The sequence below is a fragment of the Microplitis mediator genome, chromosome 1 (genome assembly GCF_029852145.1).
Source record: "Microplitis mediator isolate UGA2020A chromosome 1, iyMicMedi2.1, whole genome shotgun sequence".
Taxonomy (NCBI): Eukaryota; Metazoa; Arthropoda; class Insecta; order Hymenoptera; family Braconidae; genus Microplitis; species Microplitis mediator.
In genome coordinates, this window is record NC_079969.1 from 5,154,826 (window position 1) to 5,181,913 (window position 27,088).

The 27,088-nt window shown below is 29.5% G+C and overlaps 5 protein-coding genes and 1 long non-coding RNA gene across 7 annotated transcripts in view; 4 read left to right on the top strand and 2 right to left on the bottom strand.

The window, feature by feature from the left end:
* Window positions 1-5,913, top strand: part of LOC130677854 (uncharacterized) — a 72,525-nt gene extending 66,612 nt beyond the window's left edge. Inside the window, exons 2-3 of the long non-coding RNA XR_008991724.1 lie at window positions 5,015-5,113; window positions 5,650-5,913. This is a non-coding gene — a long non-coding RNA (uncharacterized LOC130677854). The remainder of the gene's footprint in view (window positions 1-5,014; window positions 5,114-5,649) is intronic.
* Window positions 5,914-6,673: 760 nt separating this feature from the next.
* LOC130677795 (probable basic-leucine zipper transcription factor S) lies at window positions 6,674-24,903 on the top strand. The gene is made up of 4 exons (XM_057484664.1): window positions 6,674-6,938; window positions 7,740-8,166; window positions 22,246-22,398; window positions 24,778-24,903. The coding sequence occupies exons 1-3, from the start codon at window positions 6,882-6,884 to the stop codon at window positions 22,356-22,358; spliced, it is 597 nt and encodes a 198-aa protein (XP_057340647.1). The 5' UTR covers window positions 6,674-6,881; the 3' UTR covers window positions 22,359-22,398; window positions 24,778-24,903.
* On the top strand, window positions 11,177-13,555 carry LOC130677804 (probable basic-leucine zipper transcription factor S). The gene is made up of 2 exons (XM_057484677.1): window positions 11,177-11,478; window positions 12,305-13,555. The coding sequence occupies exons 1-2, from the start codon at window positions 11,422-11,424 to the stop codon at window positions 12,809-12,811; spliced, it is 564 nt and encodes a 187-aa protein (XP_057340660.1). The 5' UTR covers window positions 11,177-11,421; the 3' UTR covers window positions 12,812-13,555.
* Window positions 14,518-16,729, top strand: LOC130677780 (myb-like protein D). The gene is made up of 2 exons (XM_057484639.1): window positions 14,518-14,677; window positions 15,799-16,729. Exons 1-2 carry the CDS (start codon window positions 14,621-14,623, stop codon window positions 16,582-16,584), a joined length of 843 nt encoding a protein of 280 aa, XP_057340622.1. The 5' UTR covers window positions 14,518-14,620; the 3' UTR covers window positions 16,585-16,729.
* On the bottom strand, window positions 17,825-21,987 carry LOC130677769 (odorant receptor 13a-like). Of its 2 annotated transcripts, none has more exons than XM_057484634.1 (5): window positions 21,398-21,987; window positions 19,541-20,148; window positions 19,375-19,470; window positions 18,308-18,463; window positions 17,825-18,227 (listed from the first exon to the last, which is right to left on the bottom strand). In XM_057484634.1, exons 1-5 carry the CDS (start codon window positions 21,645-21,647, stop codon window positions 18,177-18,179), a joined length of 1,161 nt encoding a protein of 386 aa, XP_057340617.1. In that variant the 5' UTR covers window positions 21,648-21,987; the 3' UTR covers window positions 17,825-18,176. The 2 variants fall into 2 exon arrangements, with proteins under 2 accessions (XP_057340617.1, XP_057340609.1); XM_057484626.1 differs by having other exon boundaries at window positions 19,541-20,154; window positions 21,398-21,986.
* LOC130678563 (chymotrypsin-2-like) overlaps window positions 24,206-27,088 on the bottom strand; it is a 3,299-nt gene continuing 416 nt past the window's right edge. Inside the window, exons 3-5 of the mRNA XM_057485847.1 lie at window positions 26,170-26,569; window positions 25,971-26,108; window positions 24,206-25,022 (exon numbers count right to left, since the gene is read on the bottom strand). Coding sequence (XP_057341830.1) covers window positions 24,879-25,022; window positions 25,971-26,108; window positions 26,170-26,569 — 682 coding nt within the window. The 3' untranslated portion in view covers window positions 24,206-24,878. The remainder of the gene's footprint in view (window positions 25,023-25,970; window positions 26,109-26,169; window positions 26,570-27,088) is intronic.

The following is a 27,088-nucleotide window of genomic DNA, read 5'->3' on the forward strand; positions in this document are numbered from 1 at the left end:
TTAAAATATAAAATTTTTTTTTATCAAATTTTGGGGGTACCCCGTTTTGCCTACCCTACTCCCTTCCCCTAACAAAACGGTGATTAATGAAGAATTTCGTAGTTTAAAATACTGTCAAACTAAAAACAGTTATTGATTAAAACGACATAAAAAAATTACATACAAAAATAAAGAAGTTCATAAACCTGCTGTCTACAAATAGGACTTTATTTTTGAGTCATCAAATCGTGTATCCAAATTTTTAGTTTTCCAATTGCTATAAAATTAGTCGAAATTTTGAAACTCACGTTTCCCTCACAAGTTGCTTACTTCACTTGTTAAATTCACCAACGGCCGGTAGCCACCTGCTGCTCATAGATTTTATTATTGGCCTAGCTATCGATGATCACGTCTTTTGCGTTTACTTTTTATCTTAGAGACTTACTTGTAAGTTAAAAAAATCTCATTGATCACAAGTGACCTCATGAGATGGGCATTCAAGAGAAAAATAAAAATAATTATTTTTGAATATAATGATCGGAATGTAGAAAAGAATCATTAGAGTGACACGAAAGCACTCAAATTAATTAGATACAGCCGTATATTAATGTTTTACGTTAGAAAATGGATTATTAACATATATTTTATATTAATCTTCTTTTGTCACGTTAGTAATACCTCTAGGGTGAATAAAAACTAATATTCTTTTGTAGCTTTGAAATGCCAAAAACGCATATAAATTATTCTATTGTCGTCTATCAATAGATACATTTTTATGGCCTGGTAAAGCGAATCAGCAGATCAATAATTTTGAATTAATGGTTTTTCGCTTACGTCAGTTATGAACTTTAATTAATCAATAAGAAAAAAATACCATCATTTTCTAACTTAGCGACAAACAACAAACTTTGACCGGAAACTCTTTAATTTAATATCAGTACACTTACACTCAAAAAACCTAACGTATGGAATTTTAGGCTCGTTTATAAAAAAAATTCAATTATCGTTGCATCTATAACCTTGTAGGAAAAAAAATATTGACAACGGGGCCAGTCTTGGTACAATACTGGGCTACCGAGGCTCGGCCTTCCAAGGTTGGTCCGAGATCCGACCAACGTTCAAGTGACGAGTCTTGGTTTGCCAGTCATGGGCCAAGGTTCAGTCAATACTCAAGTGACAAGCCTTGGTTTGCCAGTCTTGGGACAAGGTTCAGCCAATACTCAAGTGACAAGCATTCGTTTGCCAGTCTTGGGACAAGGTTCAGTCATTATACAAGTGACAAGCCTTGGTTTACCAGTCTAAATAACAAATGGTACCTAAAAACCCCTGGCTTCTGTGAATAGCGTAACAGCCTAGTGGATAAGACGCTTGCCTAGCAGTCATGAAGGACCAGGTTCGAGACCCAGCAAATGCAAAAAAAAAATTAGTTTCATCGATCCACCTGATTTCTCTGTGTACAAATTTATTTCCATATGTTACCATCACGCACATGTCTACTAATATTTTTTTTTTTTTTAAATTTATTTTTAATAAGCATAGGTGCTTATTTAGCAACAGTCTTGGCACAATACTGGCATTGGTTATTGGGCCAATACTAAGATGCAGTCTTGGCACAACACTGTCAATCAAGCTTGGCTGGGTGTTATCATTTCGATGCTTAGACAGACTTGGGCCAAGCTTGGATTTCAAGCTTTCCCCAGAGTTAATAAGTCTTGCGCCAAGCCTCGGCCAAGCTTGGGCCTATTGTTTGTTCCTATAAGGGATATGGGGCATTCCACGCCAAATCGGACAATTGTTCAACTTTGCATTTTTGATTTCCTCTGTTTTCTGACATTTTCTTGTCAATCTGACATTTCAATGCCAAAAACCCCGTGTTATTTAAATGGGAAACTTACATCGATGTCCGGCACGGGTTAAAATTAAGATAGAGACCTGAAACTTTGAGGATATTTTTTTTTATTTATTTCGAACCACATAAGCCTCTGGGAGCATAAAAATTCGAAAATGTCCAAAATAAGGACCACCCTAATTCAGTTATAAGAATCTATTTCTTTTTTTTTCTTAAGCGGAACAATCAATTAATTGACTAACTAACTCGCGAGTTAGAACAAAGTTTAACTAGACGTTCGAAACTGTCTCAAATTCAGAAGTTCTACATTAAAAGTATAAGTTATATGTTGGCGCGTGTAACGACTGAGGCAACTGAGGTGACCTCGATCATGTGACGAGAATATGCGTACAATTAAGGGGAAAAAATCGTTGTTTTTTTCATTGTAAATTTACTTGAGGTGTTGTCACTATCAGTTATTGAGATATCATATCTCTTAATTATGGCTTAGCTCAGTGATAAGTTTTGGGAAAATATTTCATATATTCTCTTAACTGTAATTGATATCAACGAATATAAATATTGGTCACTACTATAGACAGTTTGCGGAACGATTAACAACATATCTACTGTAAACTATACCTCCGGTCTCATAATTATAAATTTTTAAAAATGTGTCTAAAAAATTTATGGATTGTCGTGGTCGTAATGTCGTTCGCCAAAATACAGGTAATTAATTGAATAATTCAAATAAAAAATATTGTTAACATGTCTTACAAAAAAAATAAAAACAGAAAAAATAACAGATCATTGCTTCTAACTAACGACTGAAAAAATGACAGTTTCCAAAAAGAATGTTAGGATTTTCCTAAAATACTAAAAAAGAGTCCATTTTAAATTTAAAAATTAATTCTTGAGAATTGCATTTAATTAAATTCCCGTGAAAAAAAAAATTCATATAATTATATCTTAACTTTAACACGATATAATTTTATAAAATTATACAGAGTAAATATGTTGACTGAGATTAGTTTTACGGTGACAGTAATTGGTCGTCTTTATCGATGAAAAAATCGCGGCGCCTGGGCTCAATCCTGGGTCGTTTGGGTTTGAAGTCTGAGCTGCTTACCACTGAGCCAAACTACGCACGTGAGCATGCGGTTCAATTGTATATTTATTTTGATACTGAATCTTGCATGTATGTTTATTTTGATCATGAATTTTTATGAAATCTTCTTATCCCAGCGATTATTTAGTAACTGAATTATTATACAAAATTTTTCAAAATTCATGCACTCAGACGCCATGACATGGACTCAGAAGTTGTCATTAGATAGAATTCGATAAAAAATAATTATATAAAATTTTATATGATTCTATCTGATTGCATAAAATTTTTTCCCGAGTACAAACTTGAAACTGTTATTTTTATAGACTTTTGACACTTTTTCAAAGCGTCACGCTACTACATAAAATTGTTATTTTACCTGTTTCTTATTTTGCGAGTGAAATTCTGGCGTAATTGGATAATAAAAAAACTTTTTAATTTTTTGAAGGCATATTCAGTTGATAATAATTCAGCGGAAGAAATCGAAGATTGTTTGTGTCCCGTAGATTTATCCAATGCCGGAACAGTTAAAAATAATAAGATAAGAAGTGTTGCTGATAATAATCGCCAAAAAATAATAATTAATAATGTTGCAAATGAAGTGAGAACATTAACTATTTCTAATAATGATGCAGGAATGTCTATTACTAATGGAAATAAAAATAAGAACACCGTCACTATTCATACGAGTAGTGGTACAATTACTATTGATAATAATACTAACAATGTAAATACTTTTACTATCCAAGGTAATAGTAAAAGGATTGTTATTAATAATAATAGTGGTAATCGAAATACCTTTACTATTAATGGCGATAGTGGATCGATTACTATTAATAATAAAATGACACGAAATGTGAATACCGTTACTGTAAATGGAAAAAGAGGACGGCCGTCAAATATTTGAACCGTTTTTCACGATTAATTTTTTTCCGTGTAATTGTGTCGAACAATTTTTTTTTCACGTTCAATTTTATGAAAAGGTATTAATAATAAATTAACTAAATAAATGCAGTTTTTTTTTGTAACGCAAATTATTTTATATTGTTTTAATTTTCAAAGATTTATTCAGCGATTTTTTTTGTATTTTCTACAGGTGAATTTTCTTTTCGAAAAAGAAAAATTTTAAATCTGACAATTTTTCAATCTAAATTACAAAACTTGTAATTAATAAGAAAACTATAATAAAGTATACTTTTTCGAAAAGACAATTCACCTGTAGAAAATAAAAAAAAATAGCTGAATAAATCTTTGAAAATTAAAACAATATAAAAAAATTTGCGTTACAAAAAAAAACTGCATTCATTTAGTTAATTTATCATTAATACCTTTTCATAAAATTGAACGTGAAAAAAAAATTGTTCGACACAATTAGTTTTTCATTGGTTATTGGTATTATTAGCTATTACGACTTGATTCCCTGAATTAAAGTTAATTGCTTTTGATTCGGGTTAATTTAATGAAATAATAAAATTCAAAATCGTTATTCACTTTTACTGTCTTGGATATTCCTGAAAACTATTTGAGAAAGTACTGGTTACTATCTCAGACAGTATACAGTCCTGTCTTGCGCAGTAACCACTGCCATCTACAGATCGACACACGTGCTATCTGCAGATAGTATCTTGTAATATCTTAGGAACGTGCCTATACTTTCCTGCAAAGTACTCGTTACTTTACAGATGCCACTGGCTACTGTCTAAGAGTGTACTATATGAGATATTGGTGGTTTCTGTCTGGGAAAGTACTCAGTACTATCCAGAGAGTAGTGGATACAGTCTAGATAGTATACAGTGCTTTCTGAAATTTTTTTTTTACAGAAAGTACTCAGTACTATCTCAGAGAGTTGCCACTACTATTTTTTATTTTCCGTGTAGCAATGTTTTTGAGCTCAAGGAGCTCGAAAATAGCGGAAAGTTTTTAGGGCTGGCCCGCAGGGTCAACCGATAGACCGATTTTTTATGAAAAATTCAACTATAAATTATTGGTTTTGCTTTTACATCATAAATTGTTTTAGTTGAGATTAAAGATATCATAGAATTTTTTAATCATTTTAGTTGTGGAACATTTGATTTGAGTATTTCTTATCATTTTTTCAGAAAAAAAAAACTAAAATGACCAAATTTACTTTGTTGTTATCAATTATTTTATTTATTGGCATCTATGCTACTGCAGTTAGAGCATGCCAAGGGAATTGGGTAAGTAATAATTATTATTATTATGTAGTAAAAAAAAAGTAACAAACTTGAAGCTACGACAGATAACTTAAATTAAATTTTTGAATTTAAATTTGATTTTTAAAAAAATATAAAATTTTGTTTTAACATATATAAAAGTGGAAACATTTAAAAATTTTCAGGGTTTTATCATACACTCAAAAAAATTACGTAAAATTTAGTTTTCTTTATTTTTCAGTTTAAAGACCCATAACTTTTAAAATTTTGAATTTACGAATTCGCGTCATAAGACGTTTTTTGTAGACAATTTTAACCTCTACAAAAAAGTCTTATGCCGCGAGCACGAAAATTTGAAATTTAAAAAGTTACAGCGGTTAATTAACAACCCATAAAAATGCTCACAATTAATTTTTAACGTAAGACTCTGTAACTTTTCAAATTTTCGTAACTTTTGTCTTTTTTTGTTGTGGTTTCATCAGAGTAAAATATAAACAAAAAGATATTTCATCAACGAGCAATGAAGTTATTTAAATAATTAATTTTTATGTTCTCAATAGTGTCATTCTTTTGCTGGCTATGATTGCGGTTGTGACGATTACGTTTGTAGTTCATCCCTGTTTCAAGGCGTTTGCATAACCCGTGATCAAGCTATGTTAAATATTATTGGATAAATAAAACAAAATATTGTTAAAAAATCCAAAAGTGCACACTTGCAACACTCATGTTTTATGTTGAATAATAAATTTACTATTATAAATTGTCAAACTATATATTTCTTCCCCAATTAAAGAAGATGATTTGCAATGATTTACAATGTTCAATCTCCATGATTTAAAAAATATTTGAATTATTTTGAACAATTCGAGTTCAAATCATTTTAAGTCATTTCAAAGCAACTTTCTTAATGAAAATTATGAAAAAACTAAAATAAATTCCATCGGTTTAATTAACAAACAAAAAATTTCTTAACCGAAGTTTATTATTTTAACAACTCAAAATACTTGTATTTTTCTTTTATTGCTGAAACGGTATATCCTATACAACAATCTTATAGTAATCTTATAGCAATCTTGATCAAGTCTGGTCACCAGTACACTAGTTATCTACGTCTTTATGTAACTATGAATCTTTCTGCAGACACTGGTACAAAGTTTTCGATTGCAAGTATTGTACGAAATTAAAAAAAAAATTTTTTTCAATATTGTTAGTGTCGAACTTAAGTGGGCAGATTTTTAGTCAATTGAAAACGTTTTTAAAACATAATTTCGAAAACGTATACTTACTAAAAATACGTTTTGAAAATCATTTTCTAAAAACTTTATCATCTAGTTTGAAACTTTTTCACGTAAAGTTTTAAATCAATCATATTTTCTACTATTGAAATCCTAAGAGTTAGAAAAAAGTTAAACTTGAATTCGAAACTGTCTCAAATTCAGAAGTTTTACATCAAAAGTATAAATTATATGTTGGCGCGTTTAACGACTGAGGCGACAGAGGTGACCTCGATCATGTGACAAAAATATGCGTACAATTAAGGGGAAAAAACCGTTGTTTTTTCCATCGCAAATCTACTTGAGGTGTTGTCACTATCAGTTATTGAGATATCATATCTCTTAATTATAACTTAGCTCAGTAATGTTTTGGGTAAAATATTTCATATATTCTTTTAACTGTAATCGATATCGACAAATACAAATATTGGTCACTACTGTAGACAGTTTGCAGAACAATTAACAACATATCTACTGTAAACTATACCTCCTGTCTCATAATAATATATTTTTTAAAAATGTGTCTAAAAAATTTACTGATTGTCGTGGTCGTAATGTCGTTCGCCGGAATAAAGGTAATTAATTAATTAAATAATTTGAATAAAAAATATTGTTAACATGTCTCACAGAAAAAATAACAGATCATTGCTTCAAACTAACGACTGAAAAAATGACAGTTTCCAAAAAGAATGTCAGGATTTTACTGAAATATTAACAAAGAGTCCATTTTAAATTTAAAAATTAATTTTTGAGAATTACATTTAATTACATTCCCGTGAAAAAAAAAAAAAAATCATATAATTATATCTTACCTTCAACACGATATAATTTTATAATATTATACAGAGAGTAAATGTGTTGACTGATTAGTTTTACGGTGACAGTAATTGGTCGCTTGTGCTCGATCCTGGGTCGTTTGGGTTTGAAGTCTGAGCTGCTCACCACAGAGCCAAACTACGCACGTGAGCATGCGGTCTCAATTGTATATTTATTTTGATGCTGAATCTTGCATGTATGATTATTTTGATCATGAATTTTTATGAAATCCTTTTATTCCAGCAATTATTATTTCGTAACTGAATTATTATACAAAATTTTACAAAATTCATGCACTCAGCCGCCATGACATGGAGTCAGAAGTTGTCATTAGATAGAGTTCGATAAAAAATAATTATATAAAATTCTATATGATTATATCTGATTACATAAAAATTTTTTCCCGAGTACATACTTGAAACTGTCATTTTTACGGACTTTTGCCACTTTTTCAAAGCGTCATGCTACTATACATAAAATTGTTATTTTACCTGTTTCCTATTTTGCGAGTGAAATTCTGACGTAATTGGATAATAGAAAAATTTTTTAATTTAATGAAGGCATACTCAATTGATAATAATTCAGAGGGAGAAATCAAAGATTCTTTGTCTACCGTAGATTTATCCAACACCGGGATAGTTAAAAATAATAAGATAAGAAGTGATGCTGACAATAATCGCCAAAAAATAATAATTAATAATGTTGCAAATGAAGTTAGAACAATTACTATTCCTAATAATGATGCAGGAATGTCTATTACCAATGGAAATCAGAATACGAACACCGTTACTATTAATACGAGTAGTGGTACAATTACTATTGATAATAATGCTAACAATTTAAATACATTTACTCTCCAAGGTACTAGTAAAAGGATTATCATTAATAATGATAGTGTTAATACGAACACCTTTACTATTAAAACTAGTGATGGTACAATTACTATCGATAATAATAGTAACAATTTAAATACATTTACTATCCAAGGTAAGAGTAAAAGGATTATTATTAATAATAATAGTGGTAATACGAATATCTTTACTATTAATGGCGATAGTGAATCGATTACTATCAATAACAAATTGACGCGAAATTTGAATACTATTACTGTAAATGGAAGAAGAGGACAGATCACTGTCAATGATAGAAATCCCTCCAATAATGTTAATATAATTACAGCCAATAATTTTTAATGAACTTACTTGTAAAAAAAAATTGTAGATATCAATAGTAATATTTTTGATGACATAATTAATACGGAAAAATATAAAATGACTTCTATTAAAGATGATAATAATAATTATTGTCATTATTATAGTTCTTAATTATTGTTGCAATAAATTTTGTTTATATTCCCTCATTAAACAACTGAATTCGATCGAATTAAACAGAATTAAATTTTTAATTCAGATAAATTCTGTTAATTTGGTACCTAACTTAAAAATTAATTCTGTCTAATTCGGCAGGAAAACCAGAATTTGTCCAAATTAAAGCGAATTTAAATAATTCGATTCGGTTTAATTCCGTTTAATTTGAAAATGATTCTCCAATTTCTGGTTCTGAATCCGTATTAAACTGAATTAAAACGAATTTGAAATTTTTAAATCTGTTTTATTCTGTTCAATGCAAATTCAAATTTTCAATTCAGTTGAATTCTGTTTTGCAGAATTTGACAGAATATAACAGAATTAAAATTTTTAATTCGGTCGGATTCAGTAGTTTAATCAGGGTTAACTATTCAAAATATATATTTGTATAAATAAAAGTATATAATTGTGTTTTGGAATTGTAGTTGATGATTACATAGCTACCACAGAAAGTACTGCAAAACTTATTTCATTTTTCACTCTCCTGTAAAATTTTTTTTTTTAATTACGTAATTACGTCTCTATTCCCGATGAAAAAAGATTTTATACAATTATATATAGACTATATATGATTATATATAGACTATACATAATTGGATAGAAAAAATGGCCCGATCCAATTGTATAGAAATTGTATACAATTCTATATAATTATATACAATTCTATATATTGCAATTACATAGAATTGTATATAATTATATAGAATTGTATATAATTTGTATAAAATTGTATATCATTTGTATAGAATTGTATATAATTTCTATACAATTTCTATACAAATTGTATACAATTGGATCGGGCCATTTTTTGTATATAATTTTATACAATTGTATAAAATCTTTTTTCATCGGGTTAGAAAATTCTGCGTAGAATAGGATGGGAATTCATATAAAACGAATGAGTCTATTAAGTAAATCTGCTGTTGCCAGAGCATAGCACTGGATAGATAATTAGGCAGCCGGTAGCAGCACCTAATATACATAATTACTCAGATTTCTTCAGATATGTTCAGATATGGAGGAGTCATATCTTGACGATAACTTGATGGAAACTTTTTGTGTCAACTAGACGACAAATTGTGACAATCAACTGGCGTAAACTTTCTGTGAAAGTTGAAGTCAGATTGTAACTAACACTTACAAAGTGTGAAGTTGTCCTCAAGTTGATCGCCACTACCAAAAAGTCAGTGTTGGTTAATTGCGATGATCAATTGGACGATAACTCCACACTTTGTAACTGGTGACTACAACTTGGCTTCAAATTTCTATTGCGCACAATTTGACAACGAGTTGCAGCAGTAAACTGACGCCAACTTGGCTGTCTGGGTACGCTGATAACAAGACTTTCTGTTCAGAAAATTGGTGACAATTTACTGCCGCGACCTGTCGCCAACTTTCTATAGCAATTTGATGTCTACTTGTCGTCAATTCATGGAAATGTCAATTTTTCGTTAAACTTAGCGACAAGTTGCAGCAGTAGGTTGTCATTAGTTTCTCTTCAGCTTGGCTGTCAGAGATAATATTCGCCGATAGCTACACCTTTGCTCAGCAAGCTCTGCAGTGAATCGTTTTCGGCTAACTTAACGACAAGTTTATGGTAAGACTCGGCTGAATAATACTTGCGTGCAAGTTGATACAAATCAACTGCCGTCATCTGAATGTAATTGACAAAAAATCTTGCCGTTAATTTGAAGTGAAACTTTAAATCAACTTAACGTCATTGTCTGACAGTAACACTTGTAGTCAAATTGAATTCAGTTACAGACAATTTACTGTCAACTCAACGGTAACTGCTTGCTCTCCAACACTTTCTTTTAAGTCGGCTCTAGAATACGGCAGCAGCTTGAAGTTAACTTGTGGATAAGGTGGCTATCAGGGTTACCATAAAACATATATGCATTTACCGCGTGTAAGAAAACCGTCGACGCATGGTAATTGTCTATTGTATGAAAATAGTGATTTAATACAATGACATAATAAATAAACTAACGCCATCAATAGAAGACACTACGGCAGTTTGAATCAGGATTTCAAGCTATCAACTTTGTGACCAGCATAGTTCTTTTTTTTCGTTCTGTATATTTTATGTGAGATTACAAAAAGCGGCAATAATTATTCTTCAATTCGTACATCAATAATATTATTCATCACTTTAAATGACAAGTAAGTAATGATAAATAGCCAGAGTTTTCACGATGTGTAGAGAATTGCTTGCATAATTTTAAAAATAGTAGCTGCTACCGATAATTTTTTTCCATATTGTTAGTGTCGAACTTAATGTGTGCAGATTTTTAGTCAATTGAAAACGTTTTTAAAACATTATTTCGAAAACGTATATTTACCAAAAATACGTTTTGAAAATCATTTTCTAAAAACTTTATCATCCGGCTTAAAATTCTTTCACGTAAAGTTATAAATCAATTATATTTTCTACTATTGAAATCCTAAGAGTTAGAAAAAAGTTAAACTTGAAGTTCGAAACTGCCTCAAATTCAGAAGTTTTACATTAAAAGTATAAATTATATCTTGGCGCGTGTAACGACTGAGCGACTGAGGTGACCTCGATCATGTGACGAGAATATGCGTATAAACAATGGGCAAAAACCGTTAATTTTTCCATTGCAAATCTACTTGAGGTGTTTTCACTATCAGTTATTGAGATATCGTATCTCCTTATTATAATTAAATTATAACTTCAATAATAAGTATTAGGTAATAAATTTCATATATTCTTTTAACTGCAATTGATAATAATAATAGTATTGATATCAACGAATATAAATATTGGTCACTACTATAAACAGTTTGCAGAACAATTAACAACATATCTACTGTAAAGTACACCTCCTGTCTCATAATAATAAATTTTTAAAAAATGTGTCTAAAAAATTTATTGATTGTCGTGGTCGTAATATCGTTCGCCGGAATACAGGTAATTAATTAAATAACTTAAATAAAAAATATTGTTAACATGTCTTACAAAAAAAATAAAAACAGAAAAAATAACAGATCAATGCTTCAAACTAACTGAAAAAATGACAGTTTCCAAAAAGAATGTCAAGATTTTACTAAAATATTAAAAAAAAGTCCATTTTTAATTTTAAAATTAATTCTTGAAAATTGCATTTAATTACATTCCCGTGAAAAAAAAAATTCATATAATTATATCTCAACTTTAACACGATATAATTTTATAAAATTATACAGAGAGTAAATATGTTGACTGATTAGTTTTACGGTGACAGTAATTAGTCGTCTTTATCGATGAAAAAATCGCGGCGCCTGGGCTCGATCCTGGGTCGTTTGGGTTTGAAGTCTGAGCTGCTTACCACTGAGCCAAACTACGCACGTGAGCATGCGGTCTCAATTGTATATTTATTTTGATACTGAATCTTGCATGTATGATTATTTTGATCATGAATTTTTATGAAATCTTCTTATCCCAGCGATCATTTTTTAACTGAATTATTATACAAAATTTTAGAAAATTCATGCACTCAAACGCCATGACATGGACTTAGAAATTGTCATTAGATAGAGTTCGATAAAAAATAATTATATAAAATTCTATATGATTGTATCTGACTACATAAAATTTTTTTTCCGGGTTCATTCTGGAAACTGTAATTTTTACAGAATTTTAACACTTTTTCAAAGCGTCACGCTACTACATAAAATTGTTATTTTACCTGTTTCTTATTTCGCGAGTGAAATTCTGACGTAATTGGATAATAAAAAAATTTTTTAATTTATTGAAGGCATATTCAATTGATAATAATTCAGAGGGCGAAATCGAAGATTCTTTGTCTACCGTAGATTTATCCAATGCCGGAATAGTTAAAAATATTAAGATAAGAAGTGTTGTTGACAATAATCGCCAAAAAATAATAATTAATAATGTTGCAAATGAAGTTAGAACAATTACTATTCCTAATAATGATGCAGGAATGTCTATTACTAATGGAAATAATAATGTGAACACCGTCACTATTAATACGAGTAGTGGTACAATTACTATTGATAATAATACTAACAATGTAAATACATTTACTATCCAAGGTACCAGTAAAAGGATTGTTATTAATAATAATAGTGATAATGTGAATACCTTTACTATTAATGGCGATAATGGATCGATTACTATTAATAACAAAATGACACGAAATGTGAATACCATTACTGTAAATGGAAAAAGAGGACAGATCACTGTCAATGATAGCGATCCTTCCAATAACGTTAATACAATTACTGCTAATAATTATTAATGAGTTTACTTGTAAAAAAAAATTGTAGATATCAATAGTACAGTAGAGTCTCTATAACTTTTTCGTTCTGTAACTTTGACTTCCCTTCATTTCTCCTCTGACAGCAGGGGAATTGTTCTCCCACTCTGTCACTCAACTGTACATGCGCAAAGGTAAAGCGCGGTTCTGCGCATAGGCATTGCGCGTATACTGAGTATTCTAACCCTTAATTCGTGTACGTAAATAAACATTTAAGTTAAATAAGCTTTAATATTGCGAAAATCATTTTAAAAAAATAAAAAAACTTATTACTTGATGAAAAATGAGTTTCACTGGAAAAATTGATTTTCTATTTAAGAAGTTTAACAACAATAAAATTGACATATTAATTTTGGAAAAACCTAACCTTTAAAATTTAAAAACCCGTGGGTCGTTTCGACTGACTTACACTTTTTTTAAGCCACGTCTTCTAGTAAAAAGAAGGGGTACTTCTACATTTTTAATTCCCGGAATTCGGGATTCGTCTGAGTTAAAGTTAGAGAGACTCCACTGTAATATTTTTGATGTCATAATTAATACGGAAAAATATAAAATGACTTCTATTAAAGATGATCGTAATAATTATTGTCATTATTATAATTATTAATTATTGTTGCTATAAATTTCTGTTTATCTTAACTATAAAAATATATATTTGTTTATGTAAAAGTATATAATTGTATTTTGGAATTGTAGTTAATGAATACATAGTTACCATAGAAAGTACTGCAGAAATTATTTCATTTTTTACTCTCCTGTAAAAATTTTATTTTAAATTACGTAATTACGTCTCTATTACAAAATTCTGCGTTGGATAGGATAAGAATTCATATAAAAAGAATGAGTCTATTAAGTAATCTATGGATAAATTACCTGGAACTAGTTTGTAGTTATTTCCATCATAATGTCAAGCTCTTGAAATCGATCAGAATACTACTTTTTTTTTAAGAGCTTGACATTAAAGTGAAAATAACTAGAAAACAATGCGGAGTTTTAAAAAACTTTATTTGAAATAATTTGAAGAGAATAAATTCGTCTATTAAAAAGAATCTGCGACATTTTGTTATAAGTTTGATAGTTTCGCTGGGAAAGTAAAAAAATCTTAAAATTTACTACAAATTTGACTTTTAGCTCCAATAACTGATGAACATATCGACTTATCAAAAAATGATAATAGACTTTTTTTGTAAAGTATTAAATTTCCTACTAAATTATGTTTGCAGATTTTTCCTACTGTTGAACCTGTTTCTGAGAAAAAAACAAAAATTAGTTTTTGTTTTCGAAACATCCTAATGGATATGCCTTTATGCTTATCTAATATTACCTCTTCCTATATGATACATTAGTATGGTATCTGCAACGTAACATATATTGAATATTATTGACAATTATTGATAATATGATTATTAATCATAATTAGAAGGATGTTTGGATGTCCGCGCATGCAAGGTCTAATAAACAAGGTGACATTAGTCGATGACAATTAAACATGTGGACGAAAAAAAACAGCCAAAGTCAAATAGCTTACATTTAATTGTGGATGAATTAGAATATATATTATCATAAGAATCGACTTTGTTAGTTTAGTAATTAGCTTAAGTGCAGTGAAAACGGACAATACTTGACAGCTGAAATATAACAAAAGAGTAATGACAATAGTAATGATATCAATAATGATTAATCAAATTATTCATCACAATAATATTCAGTCATTAAAGCACTTTGCAGCATACCGGTCATCAATTAAGTATCTTTCGGGTTCATAAAAAAAAAAAATATACAGAAAACAATATGTACCTGAAAAATTTGTTAATTTTTGGTTTTATAATTTCGTTCACTGAAATACAGGTAACTAATTTGAAATAACAATAATATTTCCAATGTATATGATTACTAGAGAATACAATCCTGGGATTTTGATTTTATCTGTAGTTTCCCTGCTTAAAAAATCCGATAGATTCTTATAGCTGTATGTATAAGGTCCTTAACTATAGCACTTCTCATAGAACTCATTCATTTTTATAAAATTTCTATCGGAATTTATGAGAATCTAATGGATTCTATGAGATTTTCTAAACAGGGTTGCGCCCTGGCGGATCCGTATTACGGCTTCACTCAAGATCGATATTATATTTGTCTTGTTTTAACCTCGTCTTGATTTGTCAAGACAAGACCAAGACGATATAATAGATCGAAATTCAAGACCAAGACCAACATCATTAAAAACATCTCGCTAAGTCTTGACAAGACATAAAAATACAAAAGTATAAGTATATGAGAATTACTCGCAATAAGACTCCATGCTTTAAGAAAGATTTTAACTATTGACTTTATTTTAGCTTATTGATTATTTTAAATGACAGTATTCTTGGTATTGATAAAGCTTACTCTTAATACGACTGTATATACATATCTATACCTATATTAAAATACTTGTATAAATTCCAAGTAATAACGAATTATGACTGATATTAAGAAAATTTCACGTTATTCAAGACCAAGACGAGATCTTGACAAGACAATACAAGACAATATTATTAATAACTTATTTTTCGAGATCGATGCAAGACTTACAATTTGAAGTCAAGACCAAGACAAGACTTTCCCAATATTGTCTTGTCTCGGCTTGAGTGAAGCCCTAAACCGAATTACGGTAAATTGCGGTATTTTACGGTAAATTACGGCACTTTCATAATACCGTCAATGTTTGTTTCTGGATTACCGCTCAAAAAATATTCTCAGAATGACGTTTTATAAACGTTTGAAGAAAAAAATCTATCTAATATCAATTAATTTCGTCGAAACTGTTAATGTATAATATTAAACATGGCAATTTCTACTAAGCCATCGGGGATCGATTGGAAAGAATCCTGTAATCCTAAGATAGTAAAAAACGGCCGGGATTGTTTTCTCTAATTATAAAGCTGATATAATAAAACAATGATAAAAATATATATAATTTATTAAAGGCACGTTCGGTTGAAGACAATGATCCAGTAGGAAATGATGAAGATTCTAATAGAAATGGAAATAGAACAATTCAAGATTTTGAAAGTTCTACCGAAAGAAATTTTTCTGATGTCGATTTACTCAATTCGGCAATATTTACTCATAATAATAAAAGAATTACTGTTTATAACGATTATAATCTGGTCAAAACATGGTCTATAAATAATAACAATGGTGTCATGACCATCACTAATGTTAATAGTAATAAAATTACACTGACTATTAATAACAGCAGTAATTCAATTATTACTGACAATAATAGTAATAATGAAAACACAATTATTATTGATAATAATAGTAAAAAAATTACTGCTACTAATTACTATAACAATAAAAATACGATAATTATTAATAATAATAGCGAAATGATTACTACTATCAATGGTTTTAACACTGAAAATAAAATAAAAATTGATAATAATAGTGATAGACTTGCTATTAAAAATGTTAATAATGGTAATACAAATATAATTACGATTGGCAATAGTAGTAATTTAATTACTATTGATAATAACAGCCACAACGAAAACACAATAATTATTAATGGTGATAGTAAAATAATGACCATTAATAATAATGACCGTAATAAAAATACGATTACTATTAATGGTAGTAGTGAACTTATTATTGTTAATAATAAGCATAACAATGTAAACAAAATTACTATAGAAAATAGAAGAGGAAAGATTATTATTAATAATAATAACAATACTAGTAATGTTAATATAATTAACGCTAATAATTAATATTGTAACGAAAGTGAATCTGATTTTTTTAAATATTTGAATATCTAGAAAACAAATGCCTTGTTCTCTTGTTTTATGGAAACGCGACTAATAGAGTCAATCAGTCATACATTGACAACTAAATAGCGCATATCTGTATTTTAATAAACTTTCTTTCTTTGTCTTTTCTCTTACCTGTTAGTTGTGGTGTTGTTATTTCTAGGTTAAGTGCATTGTAAGTAAGTAGTGTGTAATGTAAGTGACATTAATTTATAAGTTAGAATCATGTAGGGCAAGTGTGCGCTGTGGGTAAATGTGCGCCAACCCATTCATTTCGGACTGAAAGTTTTCTACACTAATATAGTTAAGTCTGAAAAACAATTGGCTTTTCTTCCACTAATAAGCTGTGATGAAGTACATAAATTTGCGCTAACGCGCATGCGCAGTAATAACTTAATTGTAGAAAAATGGTGGGAGAAAAGGCTGTGTTCTTTTGGGTGTGAAGTATTTCACATGGTGGTGAACTGTTCCATTAGCGCCTGCGCAGATGGAATCTTCACGCGCAAGCCACAGAAAGCGAAAATATAGAATGCTATTTGCTCGCGCGAGTGGAACATTTCAACACTGTTTGGAACAATTCACACCCAAAAGAACATAGCCAAAATCATTGTTTTACGGAAAAAATGTAGAAGGATTTCTTTGAATTTACTAAGATATGTTGGTACTTTAGAAATGGATTATTAACGAGCAAACTCAAATAATTATTTACAGTGCTCCCCCCTAAGATATCCCTCTATAAGATATCATTTCCCCTCATTTTACTACCATTTCCGCTCAATTCAATTTCCCAACTACTCTCAGTGGAATTTACTTGCGCATGCGCTTGAGCCGCTACTATAAGTCAGCTGTTTACATATACATAGATACACTTATAATTAGTAAGACTGCGCATATTCTATTTTTAATAGCTCCACCTTTTAAGAGAGAAAGCTACCTTTCTAAGATATTTTTCCTGGAACCAGAACCCCGAGTCTGATATCTTAGGGGAGAGCACTGTATTAACACTTAACCTATTATCTATTAGATAACATTTTCTTGCACCAAAAAATACTTATTAACATTTAATAAATGTTTATTTGGCGCAATTTGACGTATTTGAAGATATAACCTAATTTTTTCAAAAAGCGAATGAATCAAAATATTAAAAAGAAATTTTTATGTGGAAAGATAATGAGTTATAAAGAAAGCAATTATTTTTTCTTATTAAAGATATATATTTTAGCGCCAGCGTTCGAGGTGTTTACATTTGATTTTCAAACATTTTAGTATTTGTTTATAACTTTCATAAAACAACCACTCAAAATTGTCGAATTCCCATTTTTGTTGATTGGTTATTGATATTTTTGATAATAATACTGTCGAAGTACAAAAAAAGCTTTGAGTATTATATTGTGTCATAAATTTGTCAATAATTCAGCAAATCGTTATTCTTCAGATGGAATATTTTTGAAAATCTAATAAAAGTTGAGACTATATGTTATCGAATCGATATCGTCTGGCTCAGTTTAGTTTGTTCATAAATCAGCCAAAATTTAACAAAATCTATTTGTACATTAAACAACATGTCGAAGAACCGAAAAAAATGAAACTGCTGTTGAAAGAGTCTGTTATGAAAAAATTAGGATATGACGACTTCCTTTAGATTATTCTTCTATTTACGACTATGTTTGAAGCTAGAACTTACCGATGAAAAAGTTTCAATGGAAATCACAGAAAATTTTCCAACTGTTATTTTTGCAAAGTTTTGTGATCGAGCGATTATTATTTCTATTATTTGACGGTCTTTCTTAGACCAATCCATCCAAGGAAGATCATAAACAGCATCAGCCACTGCAATAGTCTTCCATTTTGAAGAACAAAAGATTAATTAGAAATAAATGATTACCAATAAGTCATTTTAATTTTTTTTTAAATTTAACTGCTTAATACTATAATAGTGTACGTAGTAACATCCGTTCAAAAAATACGATTAAATAGTACATTGTATCGCAAGTGGGATACGTAAGTCTTTATACGGGAAGCCCAATGTTTTTAGCACGAGTCTTAGCTGCGCACGCAAGAGCGTCAGGAAGTGCTTAGTGCGCATCGGAGACGAGTGTTAAGAATATTGTGTTTGACGGATGATAAATTAGCCCACGTGCTATACACTATACTTTTTTCAACAAATGTCTGATTTTTGCGAATTATTATCAGCAAAGTAAACCCTAAATCAAGTGGGGTTCTATATGATTTAATTAATAAAAATAATCAACGTATTTATGTATAGACTGACATGAAAGTTTTTAGATGATTGTACTCAGTGCGGCCAGATCGTGAGATATTTATACTCCCTCTTGCCATTACACTCCATGCTATTTTACCACGGGAGGGGGTAAAAATATCCCACGATCTGACAGCACTGATTGTACTATTCATTCTAAATACATTTGGTGTCGAGATTATTTGCTCTTGTGATAATAGTAGAGTATGTTTTTGAGAACGGTCGATAATGACTTTAGAGAAATGTGATTCAGAATTCAAATGCGTTTGTTTATGACCACCATAATCGAACGCTATTGAGGAACACAGGAGGCCATTTGCTTTTTGACAAATTATTAACCATCGATCGGTAAGCGGCTATTTAGGGTTTGCTTTGCATGTATGAAAGGGCGCAATATTCAGGCGTGCGTTGAATAAACAACTTTTTAAACCATTTAAAAACTCTCTCTGAAATTATTTCGGATATTTCATATTAAAAGTTACAACACAAACCTCATTTTGTAAATCTTGTGCAGGCCAACAAAAGAATAATAATTGTACTACTGCACCAAATAAGTGGATAGCGTATTTCATTTTTTCAGCATCTTGCTATAAAATAAAAACTTAAATAACAATAAACTTAAACATATCTTTTATATAACATAAAAATAAAAGTTACGAATAAAAGATTAAATCCAAAAATACAAATTGTTGTAATACTAAGAAGCATTTGTATTAGAATAACAAGAGAGAAAACTCCTTCGATAAGATGTGCATACTCTAATATTTTTTGGTGGCGATGTATACATTTTAACATGAAATTCCAAGAAATAGAAGATTGTTCTTCGTCATTTATAGTATATCGCTTGATTTTACTGTAGTTCAATTGACAAATTCTCGCATGCACACAACCATGAAAAGTCAAAAATACATAAGAGGTATCGGGAGCCAGTATTTGTGTGATGCTGATAAAGCCTGCTATGATTTGTAATCCATACCAAATATTAAAACTATTTTTTATATCGTGAAAATATCCAGTCGAATATGGTAACTGTTTGCTTTCGGCGGTGGTAGAATTCATAATTACTAAAATATCTGTGATTGCCGGTACCATAAGAATACTGATCAGAGCAAACACTACAATGAAAGTAAAACCGTAAGTAATGCGCAATGCTCCATCTGCAAAGTTACAAATCTTCTGATAGTCATGGTCATAGTCTATGTCTTCCCATAGCTCAGAACACATTTGAGTCAGTTTAATCAATTTCTGCCGTTGCGGAAGAATTGCTGCAACTAAAATGTTTTACACTATTTGATCAATTATATGATTATTTCATTCAAGTATACAAAAATCCCAGGTAAAAATATTTGGCCGAATATACGCTGAATAATGCACGGTTAGAAATGCATGGCTTTCAACACCATGCTGGTATGGTCTCAAGATAGATACTAAAATAGTATGTGAAATATTCCAAGACAGTATTGTAACGAGTCTCAGAAGTATGGAGTTATTTACTATACTGTATAGTACTGAAGCTATTGTATTGCTCACACGTATGCATAGCAGGCACGGCGAAACAGCATGGCCCTGAAACCCATACTACAATGCCGAGGGCACAATGCTACTAGTTTTTCCCGCCATAATTTCGGGCGTGTCAATCAATGTATACTATCGTATTACCACTAAAACTATATAGATGTCGTTAGACTAGGTTTATCGGCCAGAAACAATGTGGATACGGCAATGCAGTATGGGCCTGACGGCCATACTGACATTGCGGCGTCCGCAATAACTATTGCGAATGTTACTATTCCCGCAATGGTTGAACCATCTATTCATACAATTTTATAACCTATAAAAATTTTCGATAGCATACAGTATGGCGTTGACGCCCATACTGGCAAGTGACATCCGCAAAATATTTCTTACCGTGTGGCCGAGAAGGCTAAATGCGGCCGAAATCACTCCGAAACAATATGACTTTATTGGAAAAGGCTGAAAGTTCGCTGAGAAAACACCGAAATTTCATTATTCTTACTCTCTTAAATTTGAAGTAGTGAAAATAGTGACTATTCACTGTTTACTAGTAAAGTATGTCACTTATTCAAACAGTGGTATACTTTTCACTAGCAATGAGTGACTATTCACTGCCAAACAGTCCCATACGAAAAAAATATATATCCGGGCAAATCTGAAATATGTCGCATGTATGCAACATACATATAAATATATGTCTCATATATGCAGATTTGCCCGGATATATCCGGATATATATTATTTTCGTATGGGGTGATTGTCATTCGATTTTCACTAATTCGTTTTTAGAGAATAATAAACAGGCCAAAAATTGACCGGTAAATTGAGTCAACTTTTTTTCCGCCATAGTATTTTTTTTTTAAATAAAATTATAGAAATTAAAAAAATTATCCGTCAAATTTTGCCTCCGAGAAAAAATTTTATTGTTTTTTGGTCTTCAAATTTTTTGACCTGGGATGTAATAACTGAAAATACACGAAAATTTACATTATTACTAACCTTTTATAATAGCGACAATAAGTTCTACATGGTCACTAAATATATTTGCTTTTTCGATAGAATTAAGTTTTTTCCAATTAAATAATAACGTGTAAGCAGCCGGTATTGCAAGAAACCCCGAAGTTATGAATGGCATAATAGTAATAATGAGATTTACCAAGAAATAATTATTAGCTAATGGGATTACGCCACATGATTTCATAATAAATTTATTTAGCCAAAAATATTCAGCAAATCCCCGTTTTTTCATGTTTTTTTTTTTCTTTATATTATTGAGCCTGCATTACTTCGGGAGGAATATTGATATTTTAGAGCTATGAATAATAATGTGCTAACTCGTGTCTTAATTTAATATGATCTGTCTTTCATACCACGGAAACTTTTCAAACTTTGCAAAGACGTGATGTACACAAATTAATTATACATCGTGTGCATAATAAAGTAAACAAAGTTCATAAAATTTTGATTGCAATGGTCACGGAAATTTATTGATTTCATAAAGAAATTCATGGAAACCAATAAATATTTAACGCTTCTGCGGACAGGGTGTATGACTTTTTATACAATCTTATAACAAAGATCACTTCTACGTAGACGTCATCGAATAGACATAAGACATAATCTTTTATATTGATATAGTGTATAAAGACCACATTTTCAGACCGAAAAATTTATGTGAGCTACAAAGCGACTATTTAATTTTCATGAGTAATCATTAGATTTGAAACTTTGTTCGGAAACAAAAATCTTTTTTGCATTTTGGAAAAATCGGAATAAATTTATCCAGTGGATATTTTTAATACTTCATATTTTACTTTGAATTGAACTATCACTTATTTGCTTAATAGAAAAACGTGGACAAAGTTTCCATTTATTGTGGAAGTGCAACAAGGAAATTTCTGTAGTCTTCTCAAAAGCGCTAAAGGAAACAAAAGATCTTACTAATAGTCCAGTCAAATAGACCCGATAAACGAAAACAGGTTTAGATCTAATTTTTTGAGGTAAGTTTTAGAACATTATTATAAATCATATAACAAAAAATCGAGGTAATATTTCAATTAGGTAAAAAAAAATTATAAATAATGATCACCGAAATAAATTACATACTTATGCATTGAAAATTATAAATGAAAAGTATAATAAAGTAATGAAAATTCAAATTTTCTATGACTGCTTCAATAATGAATTTTCGTTATTTTATTATTGCATTTTATAACAAAATATTATTTATCGCGAACATTAAAAAAAACTATCGACGATTTTACAGAGACACTATGCTTGGTGTTTTATTATACATGATGTGCATGTAAGAGATAAAAGTTCGAAAAATATACAGTTCAAAAGTTACGTTTATATATTTAATGTATATTCGCGCAAGAAACAACCGCTAGAAAACTTTTTTTTTGCTGTCAATATTTTTTTTTTACTATTGTCGCGTGTCCACATATCATGCTTTGATACGATAAAATAAATTTCATGTATGACAAATACTTTGTATTGTGAGTTAGTCTTTTTAAATATCACTGAAAAGTACACGGAAAAAAATAGATAGGAATGGTTTCTGTGCTACACAAGAATGGTCGTAAAGTATGAAAATGATCTAAGGGTATTACTAGTTCTCGTTATAATAGGGGTGGGTAGTTTTTACATACGACTGAGTAGGATTCAACATAGTAACTATTACTATGTTACACATTGTGTCGAAAACACGACTGGTTATCGTATTTACAGTTACCGTTTGCTTACCACATAATACAGGTTCCCTTCAGCAGTAGATGTGTTATTGTTACTACCCGATTAGAAATTACTTTGGGATCGCCCACTGTATGTATCTGGACCTCTTTGGGTCCCAATGGGGCATTCCCAATAGGGAAATCTTTATGAGGGCCCCAACAGAACCCAATCGGGAAATCCCAAACAAAAATAAAATAATTCATGGTCAGTATTTCCCACTTGGGTTCTGTGTGGGACCTAAGTAGAAAATCCCAACGTGGAAATAAAAGAATTATTGTCATTTTTCCCAATCGGGTTCTGTGTGGGACCTGAGTGGGAAATCCCAACGTGGAAATAAAAAAATTATTGCCATTTTCCCCAATTGGGTTCTGTGTGGGGCCTAAGTAGGAAATCCCAACGTGGGAATAAAAGAATTATTGTAGTTTTTCTCAATTGGGTTCCGTTTGGGACCTAAGTGGAAAATCCTAACGTGGAAATAAAAAAATTATTGTCATTTTTCCCAATCGGGTTCTGTGTGGGACCTGACTGGGAAATCCCAACATGAAAATAGAAGACATGTGACTGAAAAAAACAGATTCTACCGAGTACAGGAATGGTCACTATGTTGAACAATAGAACGCATTTGTCCGGGGAGTCTTTCGCATCTTTATAAAACGTCTATACCTATTTTATATAGTAACACATCTACTGTTGAAAGGAACCTGTATTATCTTTTATGCAAACGATGACTATAAACACGATAACCAGTCGCGTTTTCGACATAATGTGTAACATAGTAATGGTTACTATGTTGAGTCGTATTCAGTCGTATGTAAAAACGCCCCACTCCTATTATAACGAGAACTAGTAATATTTTAAGATCAGCTTCTACATAATTTACGATTATTCTTGTGTAGCACAGTAACCATTCCTATCTATTTTTCTCCGTGTCCCGAAAGTAGACCCCTGTATGAATCAGGGTTATACTTGAGACGACTTACGAGACCACTTGATTGAAATATATTTTTTTTTTAAATTGTCTACGTTATATTAGTTGATACAAGACAATAGACTTAATTACTTACGTCATAATATTCTATTAAAGTTGCTTCATAAAATATAGATCATCATAATGAAAAGATTCACATATATAAGTATTCAAATATTAACAACTTTATTAGAATTAATATTTATGATTATTGTCGTCGGTTTTATACTATATCACATATACAGTTTCTATGCAGAACATTTCTTGTTGTATAGGCAAGCAACATCAAAAAAGCCGATATTCCTAAACTCCGCAGTATCATTGCCTGAGAAGATTAAATTGTGGAATTATTTGCAAAGGATACATACTAATGAAGAATCGGTATAATAACGAAGTTTATAACACAGAGTTTAATTATGATAACTAAATTAATTCCGTTGAAATCATAGTATTTTTCAAATTATGACTACGTATTGCAGAAAAACTTTAAACAGTACTATAACTATCTTTGGTTTACAAATTACTCTTTACTTTATGAATATTTAATTTTCCACGAATATTTTACGTTTACGATTGCATTGAAAAAATTATATTATATATAACGATTATTAATAACTAATATATACTGCAAAAAAATTTTTTTTTATTCTGAAAATATTTAAAATGATTTTTTTTACAGGTTCCTTAGATGCCATTTCTTAAGTGTAATGCATTTAACTTTCGTCTCCAAATTTGTGATTTGTTTTTGGATACATTTTAATGATGGCTTAAAATTGTGATCTAATACAAAATATAGCTGTTTATCCAATCAAGATAATGGAAAACTTTTGTAGTTACATCAGGCTTTCCTACTGCACACAATTGTCCAAATGAAATAATTCCAATTTGATAATGATTAGCAAGTATGGGGCCACCTGAATCACCCTATAAAATGATAATTTAGTAGATTATATTATACCTCTACAAACTAAAGTCACGGCGTTTTACTACACAGAGAAAAAAATGTAGTAAATTTTACTAAAAATTATGAGTATAATTTCTAAATTTAGACAGTAATCTTGAAACGCTTATGATTTATATGAAAAATTCATAGATAAGTTTATTTTACAACTTGTTTAGTATTTTCTCATGTACTGATTACGGAAAATCTTCTATATTGCATATTAATTTTTAGTTATATTTAGTAAATTTTACTATCCCTGTTTAGGAAATTTTACTATCCCGTTTAGTAAATTTTACTATATTAGAACGGAAATAAATAAAATTAAATTTTTAATAGCTTCTAACTTTTTATCATTATTGCTGTCATTTTGATTATTATTGTTATTTATGTCATCTGTATTGGTGTTGGTGTCGATTTTTGTTTTTTAAAAAACCACTTGTTTTAACCGAGATTCGAACCCTGATCTCCCACGTGCGAGTCCTTTCCTATGTCTGACGGCCCGATGTCTTCTTTGAACAAAGGTTTCAGAACTTGTAATACATATTTGTATATGCTATCCCCACCAACTTTCAATTTTATCTATACATAGTAGAATTTACTATACAGATAGTAAAAAAATATAATCGTGTTAGGAAAAAATACATTACGCATAATAATTTCTAATATCTTTTTATGTAATAATTGCCAACCAGTAAATTTTACTAAATGTTTTGTAATAATTAAAATACAGAATGTATTTATTCATATCTGTTAGTAAATTTTACTATAATATTGTAATTTTTACTATATTTTTTTCTCCGTGTGTGGGAATATTTTTTGCTCTGACAGTAATTTTATTAAAATACTGTCTTAATAAAAGTAATTTTTTTTCTTTGTTAACTTTCTTTGCATAAATCGGAAAAATATTTATACGTCGAATAAATATTTACCACACAGCTGCCTCGTCCGATGCCGGTTGATATGCAAATATGACCATTATTGACATATTTCCATTCTCGCATACATTTGTGATGGTCAAGAATACTTAAGTGAATTTTTTGCAAATGTTCCGAAATAGGTCCGTTGTACTAAAATTCACTATTTTATAATTTATTTCGATTGTAATAAATAACTTACAAAATCATTCACCTCAAATTTTCCCCAACCGATCATAGTTACTGGATACCGATCTGCATTGATATCTATGTAAGTGAGCCGAACTGGTTGAACTTTGTAATTAAATAATATCTTCTGAGTTGTTCGAAGTAAAACAATATCATTGGAACGGGTTTCAATATTAAATGTGTGAACTATTGGAAATTGAACGAAATATACACTTCCTGTTTCATGCAATGAAGTTATACCAGCTACGATAGTAAATAAAAATGGCGAAATTCTTGAAAAATTTATTATTATTATTATTATTATTATTATTATTATTATTATTATCGAGGAAAAGAAATTACATATAATTATATTTCGAAAATGGCCCAATATAATTACGTATAATTGTACATATGTAATCACATACAATATATATAATTTATATCTGATTATATATATATATAACAATTATATATGTTTTTAGATAATTTTATGTCACGAAATTGGGCCATTTTTGATACATCATTATCTATAATTACATATTAGTATATCTAATTATATATGGACTATATATAATTAGATATGAATTGCATATAATTATATATAATTTTTTTCCCGAGAGTTTATTATTATTATTATTATTATTATTATTATTATTATTATTATTATTATTATTATTATTATTATTATTATTATTATTATTATTATTATTATTATTATTATTATTATTATTATTATTATTATTATTATTATTATTATTATTATTATTATTATTATTATTATTATTATTATTATTATTATTATTATTATTATTATTATTATTATTATTATTATTATTATTATTATTATTATTATTATTATTATTATTATTATTATTATTATTATTATTATTATTATTATTATTATTATTATTATTATTATTATTATTATTATTATTATTATTATTATTATTATTATTATTATT